The sequence below is a fragment of the Rhyacophila brunnea genome, unplaced genomic scaffold (genome assembly GCF_057557595.1).
Source record: "Rhyacophila brunnea isolate RB1 unplaced genomic scaffold, BYU_Rbru_1.0 scaffold_5, whole genome shotgun sequence".
Lineage (NCBI taxonomy): Eukaryota > Metazoa > Arthropoda > Insecta > Trichoptera > Rhyacophilidae > Rhyacophila > Rhyacophila brunnea.
Window position 1 is genome coordinate 26,730,533 of NW_028233170.1, and position 12,638 is coordinate 26,743,170.

Below are 12,638 nucleotides of genomic sequence, written 5' to 3' on the forward strand. Positions count from 1 at the left end.
AGGAATAGACCAATTCTGATAAGAATAGAAATTTATAAAACCTAAAAATGTGGAATCAGCTTAAAGAGGCCTTCATCCAGCAGTGGATTGATACAGGTTGATGACGATAATGACGATATAAATGGGTAGGTATATAAAATCACAAATTTAAAAAAATATGGCAGTTTATATGACTAAGAAGAGTAGAATTAGGTTGGGATAACCTTCATCCAGCAGTGGATTGATCTTGGTTGATGATGATAATGACGATATTATGAATGGGTAAATATAATATCAGCAATTTTGATAAATATAGCAATTCATATGACCGACAGAAATACAAACAACTTAGAGAGGCCTTCATCCACCAGTGGATTGATTCAGGCTCATGATGATAATGACAATATAAATAGATATAATATAATATCACCGATTTTGATAAATACAGCAATTCAAATGACATAAAGGAGTAGAATCAGGCTAGGGAGCCCTTTATCCAGCAGTGGATTGGTTTAGGTCGATGATGATAAGGACGATAGAAATAGGTATAATATCACAAATTCGTTAAACTTATAGTAGTAGAATCAGGTTGCGGAACCCTTCATCCAGCAGTGGATTGATCGTGGTTGATGATGATGGCGATATGAATATGTAGATAAATATAATATCACCGATTTTGATAAATACAGCAATTCATATGACAGAAATGAGTATAATCAGGCTATGGGAGGCCTTTATCCAGCAGTGGATTGGTTCAGGTCAATGATGATAAGGATGATAGAAATAGGTATAATATCACAAATTTGATAGTAGTATAATCACGTTGCGGAGCCCTTCATCCAGCAGTGGATTGATGATGATGATGATGAAATTCAAGACTGTCAAGAACACAATCAACGTAGAGAGGCCTTCATCCAGCAGTGGATTTATTGTGGCTCGTGATAATAATGGCATTATAAATATAGATTGGTAGATAGTATAATATCACTGATTTTGATAAATATAATAATTCATGTGTAAGTAAGGAGTAGAATAAGGCTGAGGAGGCCTTCATCCAGCAGTGGATAGGTGCAGATTGATAATGACAAGGATGATAAAAATATTTAGATATTATACAATATCACAAATTTTGTTAACTATATCAATTCGTATTAATTTCTTTCATTGTTTGCAATGGCAACTTAATATGACTATATTGTAATCTATGGAAATTAGTAGCCTAGGTAATTATTCAATAAAAAAACAGTGCATGAACAGCCACAAAGAAGTATTTAAAAAAAATCAAATTTGGAATACAATTACGTTATCTATGGAATAATTGCATATCATCATACCATATAATCAATAAAATTCTATATGATTATATTATTAATTAATAGAAAACTCATCTTACAATAAAAATGTCTTGATTAAAATTGATTAGGTATGTGCTAATAGAAATGTCACATTTTTTCGATTATTCCTGCGAATTCTAAATTTGAAAATATTCTGACACGTCAACAAAATAAGCGAAAGAAAACAAGCGATAATCATTAGTCTATTAGTTTGACAGATAAAAAACAGTGACGTCGTTTTAGATTATAATTTTGTAGTAATTAGTGAGGAAATATGTATATATTTCTTGTTAAAACCCATAGTACGCCAATGTGCCGCTTACAGATTTAATTAGTTTTGTGGAATAATAATTTAGATTTGTGAAATATCGATTATATAGAACGTATTAAACGACATTATAATCAATTTGGGGTACACGGACAGCAAGATGCGAAAATGTATGGTGACGACTGACGGATATAAAACGCTATTTAAAAACGATATGATCTGTGATTGTGTCGAGTTTTATCAGATTGTGCCTGATTCAAATGGAAGTAGATTCGAGACTCCAAAAATTGAAGTGAATTCCTTTAATAATCAACAAAATGGTATTTAAATAAAAAAAATATGGTGCGTTTTCCAAAATCTCTTAGGATAATAATATATAGGAGATCATAATCGATATCACAGATCTTTCCAGATTGTTAGAATCCAATGGATGCACATTTGAATCCTGTGTAGCACCATATTTTTTCTAATAGGTATGTTTCATGGGAGTTTCCAAATTATGTACGTTCAATAATGAATGTTACATTGAATTATTCATTGGCTAAAAAAAATAGGTAGGTAGTTTATTTTATATTTCTATTTATAAGATGTCACTCTCACAAATGCTACGGTAATTAAATTCTAATTATTGTTCTCCACAAATTATGACTGTTACAATGGGTTTTTAGGTAGGTACAATGTTTTATAAAATAATTCTTAACTAGGTGCATTGCTGTTGCATAAAATAATGTTAACTCTCACAACTGTAGTGAGTATATTAATTTACTTGAAGCGGTAGGTAGGTAACCCATGATATAATAATAGCAGAGTGACTGCTTTGATTCAGCCGCGAGTTCCAATCTCGCATTTGGTAAATTCGCATATCGACCTTTCAATGTGTTTTTGGGATCCAGAACTAAGACTTAATAGTTTGAATGAATGACTTTATCGTTTATCATAAAAAATCTTGTAAGAAAAATACATAGAAGGCAGCTACCATCGGATACTGGATTACGGAACCGATAATAATTGATGATATTCACTTGAAAAACTCGAGCCGATTAGCTTCCGCCGCATTCCTGAAGACCTCCCCGAACCCCCCAGCTTGAATAGTGCCAATTATTGCCACCAGAAGTACTGATCCGAACATCACAGCGACTTGCCACGTATCAGTCCACACCACCGCACGAAGACCTCCCTGGAAAATTGTACAAAAAATGTTGTAGGTACAAAATAATATAATGTAAATTAAGACTTACCTAATTAGAAAGTGAATATTGTCTGTCTTTTTCATATATGTTTTTTGTTATATAGATATATTTCTTTTTTACCCTTTGTTAAGTTTTGTGGGTTCGATTGCCTTTATTATTCCTTCAGCAAAAGCTTCGTTAAATCATTGATGGCTGCATTATTTTTAAACATCGAATTTTACTGTTATGGTAGTCAGAATACTATTTTATTCCATATACATACATAATATCGTTATCTAGAAACGAATAGGTAGGTAGATAGATATAATATATCCTCCTAGCCATAAAATAACAATATACACCACTGCCTTGACACTGTGTAAAAATAAAAATTGAATTAAATATTCAAAAATTACATGAACAATGCTGAGTGCAAACTTTAAATAAGAGAAAACTGTTATTTACTGTTTGCCTTTTGAGAAAAAAATACAAATACACCTTTGATCTCGTATTTACATAATATTATCAAGCAGGTGTGTACCTATTTATGTCGTCATGAAATTAAAGTTTCACTTATTATTTATATTTGAATAATAGGTTCTTGTGAAAAATGACACCAATGAACTGATAATTATTATGTAAATGATTATAGTTTAGTTTTCATCCAAAAAAGTAAACAATGTGCATAATTATATAATAAATTTAATTTAGAATATTTTTAGAAAGAATCACGTTTCTATGAAATAATGTCACTGTGAACAGAACAAAAAATAATATAATCGAGGACATAGTAGTCAATAATCGCACGTTTCGAGAAACAAAAAATGAGTGATTAAGACAATGGGCAGTCGATAAATTTATTTGTTATTAGGTTTAATCTGAAATACATAATTAGAGTCAAAACACAAGTAAATAGAGAACAACTTTCAATGGTTTTTCAGCAAGTGTTGCAAGTGGCGAAATTAAGGAATACAATGTTTTTGAAGTAGAACTATGTATACATCATTGTATTTGGCAATTTATTTAGATCACCAATCGCTCGGTAATGATATCCAAAAAAGTTTTACATTATAATCGCTTATAACTTTTGAATAAATAATCATAGCGAAACAAAAAATACCCTAATGTATATACAAAGGAACCCCCCGGACTCCTACGGTCAGCGAGGCAGATAGGGGAAAACAAGCCTCGATAACTGAGTTCCAGCAGCCATTTTATACATATATACTAAGAAATATTTTTTAAAAATTCAGCGGTTTACTAGAGATGTGAACCTGAGAGTTTATGGTCTCATAACTACGTTTGTTAGTGAGGACGGTTCTGGAAGAAATATTAAATGTGTTTGTTATAAGGGTTTCTAATATAGGTAACAATTTTTTGGACATCACTGAGCGAATCGGGAATTGAGGCATTAGTACAAATATATTCTCCAAGATTGGTGAATATGATCATACATAATTAATGTCAATACAGCAAAATATATTAATAATTTATAGTTAATTATGATAATTGTTTAGGAAATCCTCAAATTGTATCGATTATTTAAAATTTAAATGATATCGATTACCTACAGTTATTTTATTAGAACGTTTTTGTTAGAACGTTTTTATTACAACGTTTTTCTTAGCTCGTATTCTTATTTGTCCGGTGGTTGTTTGTCCGGTACAAATCTTGCAATCGATTTTAACTAACTTCCCGACTAGCTAGACATTTGAAACTTTTAGAATATATCAGAACACGATGCCAATGCATTTTTTTAATACTTTTAGCCATCTTTAAGTAGAATTGATTTCATTTTCAGTTAATTCTGTTTTGTATGAAAAGTTTTTTCGGAAGAAATCCGTAAAAAGTAAAGCTATTATTGGTTGCTAAGTGTGTCCTAGGAACTAAATTATTAATATTAATATATACGAGCGTTACTATGGAAATCATTATGACATTTCAGTATTATTTCTATCAAGTACAATTTTTTTTGATCGTTTAAGCCAGTGACATTATTAATGGACGACGCACTCAATACAGTAGCATGCAAGTAAATTCGCATGTATAGGTAGACGTCACGCAATTTCCAGTATGCGATATCACGCATCGAGAATTTATAGCAATATGACCTTTATTGTAATGGCGTTAGAGCAGTGTTTCTAATGTCAATGTTCATTTGAGTGAACCCGTTCGAACCGAACCATTCGGCAGACCCAACAAAAAGCATCAGAAATTTATAGCAATATCACCTTCATTGTAATGGCATTAGAACAGATTATGCCATTCGGCAGACCCGACAATAAAGTGAGTGTCATTTTTTTCCAGATGATTCGTCCATATTAATGTCATTCTGGTTTAAGCTAGTCAAGTCAAGTTTATATGATTCAACAGAAAATTTAAAAACGTTGTAGGTATATAAAAAGTTCTTTTTATCTTGTAATTGTTTTAAATCAATTTTAAACAATAATTGAAAAACAAAACTTACCAATACAGTGTAAAAAATACACACTAAGCAGACGATAGAACCAATCAAATGAAGGTTTACTCCAGTAACTATAAATAAAAACATGTCATTATTTTTCTGTATGCTATAATATAAAATAACAACATTGCATAAAAACTAAAACGAACTCAAATTACAGAGGCTGTTTTACAATTTACTCAAGTAGGTACGTAGTTATAATATTATACATAAATGATGTCTTGAAATAAGCAAGATACTATTTTAATGGTAGTAGTCAGTCGCTTATAAATCGAATAAAAAATTTGAACATTTTTTTACCTTGATTAAAAGCCAGGGCGGGAACGTAAACAATGACGGGCAGAAACATAATCTAAAAAAATAAACAAAAACATGGCGATTTTATCATTTGCTGTTTGTCGAAAAATTCCCATCTGTGTAACAAACATTGTTTGCGATGAGTATTCTTTACGCATTGCTGTTAATTGTATTTTGAGATACTGGTTTCGGGTACAAAATTATATCGCTTGAATGCCAGTTGCACCTAATCTGAGGGCGCCCATTCTGAATAATAGCAGCCGGCTGACCACCCCGGGGTTTTTGATAAAACACAACAGAATGATAACAAGCGCAATCGCATTATTTAGACATTCCAAAATGAATATCAAAATAATTGGCATAGCTATATTGCAGAGCGATTAACCAACAACAACAAAAACAAAATGTGAAAATGAAGTCAACCGCAGGATTTATCAATGCATAATTATTATTATTCGTTAACTTGTAATTAATGCGCACAAAAATGTCATCTGATAATTTCTACATTTTTAAAGAATATGTGGGTACATAATATGTAAATTTAAGTATTTATTTTTACCTCGTCCAGTAAGAACATTACTGATGCCATTGTCCGTAGCGATTTGTCAAACCGTAGCTCCAAGTACTGAAAATAACCAATAAAATACGTTAATTAAGTACATAATATACTACTAATATCGTGATCATACTGGGTATAGTGACCTAGTCAAAATACTTGTTTGCTGGAAAATTAAGATTGTTTTTTTAAATAGATATAAACTCACAGCTTTACAGTTTATAATTATAATTACTTTGAAATATTTTGGGAACTAAGTTGACATGGTTATTTATTCCAATAAAAGATATTAATCGTCTCTGTTCTGGCAGAACACACTAACTGGAGAATACTAGTTTTGAGTAAGTAATTTGACTTTGAAAGTGTTAAAATGTTTGAAATGGTCTATCATGTGAGTTTATTAAGTAATCGTAAAAAGGATGACTTTAAAATAAAGACTGTTTATTTATTAAGAAGGTTTCCAGACGGTAAAGTTTGAAATAAGGAAGATTTTGGTATAACTAACTCAATATGTATTTTTTTCGAATTAGTGTCTTCTGCCAGAACAATGACGTTATCTTCTAGCACGATGTTAAAAAAATCTCGAAAATCGCAAAAAAATACTTGGTCGCAGTTTGCTCACGAATAACATTGCTATGAAGCATTGAAAGGATCATTCAAATGAATATAACAGACAAGAAAATTATGAAAGAGAATCCGGACCAGTGGCGTGCGGCGGCTTTTACTTGTACGGACACTGTTGAAAATATATACCTGCCTACTATTATTTGCTTATTATTATCTACTTAGAGTTTTGTAATTAGTTTCATTTTGGCAGGCGAGCGATGAAGTAGTATATCGTGTGGCATAACTAGGTAATTTAAAAAAACATTGTCAAGAAACAATTACGTAATAAATACACAATTTTATTAAATAGTACTTTGACGATTGTTTCTGGAGATGCTTCGTATCTACAGCATCTATCGGCAGCACGCCACTGATCAAGACGTTTCAGTAATGAAGAATGTTAAAAAAACATCGAGCATGATTTTATTTTCAATATAAAAATATAATTATACCTACATAATACCAAATTGGAAGAGCTTTAAAAAATATCATGGATTTATGTACCTACATAATCTACCATAAAAAAATCATATTCAAATAAAAATGCTTCTTACAAAGCAATTTAAAAGATTTTTTATCCTTGTAATTAATTTATGTTTTCACCAATGACAGAGCAGAGATTGACAAGTAAATAAAATACATATATACATACCTACGTAGTTATAGGACGAAAATAAATTCTCTAAAAAACGACACAATAAGACATTCTACTGTTGAAATCCGCGGTAGATGTGTAGTATGTACCTACCTCATATGAAGATTGCAGCTTCAGCGTACAAAATACAGGTAAGTAGACAAAGGCCACGAAGGCTCCACTGACGAGGATTCCGATGACGATAAGCCAGTACTGAGTTCCATAGTTATAGATCTCAGCGGGAGTTCCCAGGACTGTAACCCCGGACACGTAGCTGGATCGGCCGCCACCCGTATGCGAATACAACAAACAATGAGTTTCCAAAGAGAAATGTTTCAATTTTACTATATTATTAACAACAAACTAATGAATTTCAGTATCTCGAATCACAGTCATATTTAATACGAGTAATCGGGTTAACACAAATAAGAAGCTATATATATATACATCAGAGTCATGATTGTTCACTCAATTACTCTTTAAATTCATAACACAGACATAACCATAAAACGAAATGTTTATCCCCTATATGCCTCCACCGCCGGCTGTCTCCCACACTTCCTACGGAGGAAATTTGTGGTGAATGTGGTAGGGTCAAGTACCACGATCAATCATTGTAGTAGTAAGTAGGCGGATAACGTTACCGACAAAGTACACTGCGAGTGGCCATGCGATGCGCGTGGCGCGGAAGGCGTAGTGTGCAAAACAAGTGACGTTCAGGTCCACTGCACTGTGCGCGCATCGCACGGCTTCTTGCAGACTGCTCGGCCACTTAGACGTTCAATCTGGATCGCGATGAAGACAGTTCAATCCATGATCGCAATCCAGATTGAATGTGCAATACGCAGATTGATGGATTAATGAAATAAATCGCTTTGATTTTCGACATCAACAATCCGCGACCTTATGTTAATATGTAATGCCTGCATCTAGGTTGTGGTTTCCCAAAATAGGTGATACCATTTTCCTGTGAACGCTGGAAGGATCTAGGCTGGCGTTACTAGCTCCGGGGGCACTGACAAGCAAGTAAATGATAAAATGGTAACAATGGCCATATTAATGTCAATTAAGTCAACGATTGACTTGCTTGCGATGATACATTGTCACAAGAATTATCGGTACTGTTCGGTTATCAGGAATACAGCGGAAAACACATTTTGAAAATACACGATATACTGGATTATTTGTTAGTTTGGGTTAGTTTAAGTTAGGTTAGGTTAGGTTAGGTTAAGTTAGGTTAGGTTTGGTAAGGTTAACCTAACAAATAATCCAGTTTATCGGCTATTTCCAAAATGTGTTTTCCGCTGTATTCCTGATAACCTAAAAGTACCGAATTATACTATCAACCGTTCGTAGGATAAATAATTTTAATATTTCAGTTCCCAGTTGTTTTATTTTTAAACTAAGTATATTTTTTAATTAAAAAAAATACACAATTAGACATTTTTAATTAAATTTAAAAATGCACTCTTAATTTTATTATTATATAAAATAGAAATAGGGTTTTCCCAGAGGAGGGGCACTGAAAAAACATCTTAGAAAAGGATGAGCAAAAGTAAGTTTAGGAAACTATGGAAAGTGAACTTATTCCACTTGAACATTTTTTTGGCAAACACCAAAAAACTGTTTACGGTGTTTATGTTCCATGTGTTTTTTGTATTGGAATACGTTACTTTTGTAACCAACAGCGATTTTTAAGATGATTTTTCTACTAGATTGAATGCTAATAGGTGATTATATACAAACAATACTTGTTCAAAGTGTTCCTTTGAATTCTGGCATTCATAACTAATGTTCGTAAAGTAGTGGAATAAGTTCACTTTACACCCCTCACTTACACTAAATTGCTAACAAGGTTTATCTTTATATACATGACGGTTTTCATAATAGCTACAGGAAAAAAACAAACAAATGGATTTTCAACGAATCGCATGATAAGCCAGTCCTTTATTTAGAATGTTGTTTATCCAGCAATAAAAGTCGCTCATTGAAGTAAAAATTCATACCATAATCCGTAATCACGTCAATTACACCCATTTTTTTAAATACACTCAACGTCCACATTACGACTTTTGCAATTATATAATATTGACCATAAGGCTTCGGCCACATAGGCAGGTGTTTCGTTAGTGCTTCGCTAGGTGATATGCTTGTCTACTAAAAATACTACTGCCACATCGCACGCTACGTGCTTAGGTACAAATTCATTTGACATTTGGGAGCGCTCAAGTCAACAACGATATGTCACTCTCAAAACTAACCAGAAAGCTACTTCCCACAGGGAATTTAAGTTGAAAATTTCGTAAAAACTCGCAAATTCGAACATGTTGGGTGCATAATGCCAATTCATCGCATGCGTCATTATTCATAACCTCAAAATATACGGTGTTTGCAGCCCTCGAATTGGAATATTTTACGAACCGGAGCGCTCGATAATTTTACAAAAATATTAACATTGTTATCTAGTTGTATGTGTATTTTATAAAAAAAAGTGTGTTAGATTTTTTATGTTATATGCATATCTAGCTCGTGCGGTCAAATTAATATGTTCACGACAAGGAGCGATAATTTTGGGGATTTAACGAACCGAAACGACGCTCCGGTGCGCTCCGGTCCATTTCGAGCCCTGGGTATTTGACGTTAAACGTATGTTTCTTCAGTATGACAAACTTTGTCATACTGAAGAAACATCCGCCATCTTTCAAAATCCATAGACAATGGAAAAATCACTAGGTGACACAATAAAAATAACCAACACGTTTGTTCGCCGGGAGACTCACGAGGTGACTTATAATCACGTAGCGAGGCGCGAAGCGTGTAGTGTGGCCATTGCGATATAATAGTGTGCGTTCGTTCGCAAGGATATGTCACCTAGCACGTAGCCACCAAGCAAGGCACCTGCCTATGTGGCGTTAGCCTAACGGATACCCTTAATAAATCAGCAATGGTGCCTACCTGCCCACGAGTGACATGGCAACGGGGAACGTGTTCATGTTTCTTCCACCCATGAGATAGTCCTGGACATCAGAAGTCTTGGATCGGCCTCTATACCCGAAGTAGATCCCTGTGCCCGCCGAAAGCAGCAGCATGGACGCAAAAACGGCATAGTCTGCAACAGCGAAATGCGCCTGCGTCAACAGACTGGCGGTGGCCGAAGAGTTCGTCTCCGCTTCCATCACCGGACGTCAGGTAACACGGTAACCTACGAGAACAATAATACAATTATAGTATATTATACGCGTATAGCTGGTAGCAGAGGCGGCTCTACCTTAAGGGTTCGTAGGGATCATCCCCACAGCCATATTATGTCAAAAATAGACGTCAGATATTTTTATTATTGGACGTAATATATATACTTCATTGCATTATTAAATGAACTACTTATTTAATTATTTATTTAATCCATTTAAACTCGATTTTTATCAATATTGTACAAATAAATAAAGCAATGATTGTAAATTATATAAGGGCTCTGGAAACAAAAACGGCAGTCTCCATTTTTGCAATTGTTGGCGAGTCTTTAAAAATGTCTTACATCTTTCTTATAGGTATAATTTCTAAAAAAAAGTATTATAACATGTTATATATTATTAGTATACAAACAACATTTAAAAATACTTTTTCATAATAAAAAAAAAATTCGAAATATAAAGATGTAAGACATGTTTAATGACTCGTCAACATATTGCAAAAATGGAGACTGCCGTGTTTGTTTCCAGAGCCCTTATATAACAACTTATTGACAATTACGCGATATTAAATTAATTAATTAAATTAAATACCCTCGGTGATAATTAATTAATTAAATTAAATACGGTGATATATATGTACAAATTAAGAAATCCATGACATCTATTTTTCGTTGACCGGGGATGACTCGGTCCCATCCCGTCGCCGCCGTATAAACCTCGTTCCACAAAGGATGCGACCGAATTAGCGTATACGCATACTGGGGAGCGATTCAAATAACCCCTAGGCAAGCAAAAAAAGCTCGCCGTATGTCGTTCTTCAAAACCAAAAACGACTCAGATATTCATATTATTTATTCTGAAAAATTACTCATTTCCCATTAAGAAAATCATATTATTATAAATAGCTATAAATACATACTTAATGTATAATATGAGAAAGTAGGTAGGTAAACCACACCTCACAGAAAATCGTCGAGCTGCCACTGGCTGATAGTATCAGAAACCGATAATTTCGTTTTTAAATTGTTAGCAAATGTATGCTTCCTAACATAATTTAATTTTAATCAATTAGTTTTTATAACATTTATCACTACATAATATTATGATTATTACACCCTCTTTCGTGGTAGGTACTTTAACGGGTGGTTTTCAAAATATATATATATATATACCTATCATCAACTAGTCACTATAGTATAACAACAAGTGAATTACCAATGCCTAAATCAAGTACCTACGTAACAGTCCTACACAATGAATTACAAAATGATGTGATCGTATTCTAAGCTTCACTTCAACTGTGAATGTTCTACCACACAATAGGTATATATATTTATAAATATGTACAATAATTATCGTGGGAAAGAGCGGTGAGTTACAAAGAAAATTTTATGCAGAAAAGTCACATAAAGGTGAGTCTTTATTAGATGATGCATAAAACATATTCCAATGATAGCGTAAAAATAAAACGTTTACAGGAAATGTGCAGGCGGTATCTATATCTAATATACGTATTCGATCATCGATTGAGCAGACATATCATAACTATATTCAAACATAATAATATAGGTAATGCATGTCGTGTTCATAAACATTATTTCATAGGAAATTATACGAATGTAATGATGAACAATATTCTTGATATAATAAAATATACATAATGATTAATGAATGAACGATGATAGATAATTATTGGACTATTTTTTTTCTTCTTATTGATATAGCAGAGCAGGTCTTACAGCTGCCAACTGACACTGGCCTCAGTTGATGGTCATTGTCATTTATAATTAATTGATTGGTATGAGAATGCGACGTATCATTTTTCAAACATCTTTAAAAATCTAATTGTGTATGCTGTATGGGGACGCCATGTAGTGAAAATGAATATTTTATTTATAATATTAGAATACTAGTTGCGATGGTCGTATTATAATCTTTTGTAGTTTAGCGTCACACATCACCATAATTATAATTTTTATTACCAAACAGTGTTGCCAACTATCGCTGAAAAATATGCGAGACATGCTAAAAAATAAACTGCTTGGCTGAAAACAAAAAAAAAAGTCATCATCATCATTTATGGCACGATAGCCCTTGGCGGGCAGCGTTGCCAATTTAGCATTTTTCTTGCCAGATCTAG

The 12,638-nt window shown here is 33.1% G+C and overlaps 1 protein-coding gene across 1 annotated transcript in view; it reads right to left on the minus strand.

Annotated features, from left to right (window-relative positions):
- Nucleotides 1–12,638, minus strand: part of LOC147066218 (sodium-coupled monocarboxylate transporter 1-like) — a 46,356-nt gene that overhangs the window by 10,254 nt on the left and 23,464 nt on the right. Inside the window, exons 2-7 of the mRNA XM_085955405.1 lie at nucleotides 10,263–10,509; nucleotides 7,422–7,581; nucleotides 6,071–6,136; nucleotides 5,515–5,566; nucleotides 5,218–5,285; nucleotides 2,604–2,758 (exon numbers count right to left, since the gene is read on the minus strand). Of these exons, the coding sequence (XP_085811531.1) occupies nucleotides 2,604–2,758; nucleotides 5,218–5,285; nucleotides 5,515–5,566; nucleotides 6,071–6,136; nucleotides 7,422–7,581; nucleotides 10,263–10,483 (722 nt within the window). The 5' untranslated portion in view covers nucleotides 10,484–10,509. The remainder of the gene's footprint in view (nucleotides 1–2,603; nucleotides 2,759–5,217; nucleotides 5,286–5,514; nucleotides 5,567–6,070; nucleotides 6,137–7,421; nucleotides 7,582–10,262; nucleotides 10,510–12,638) is intronic.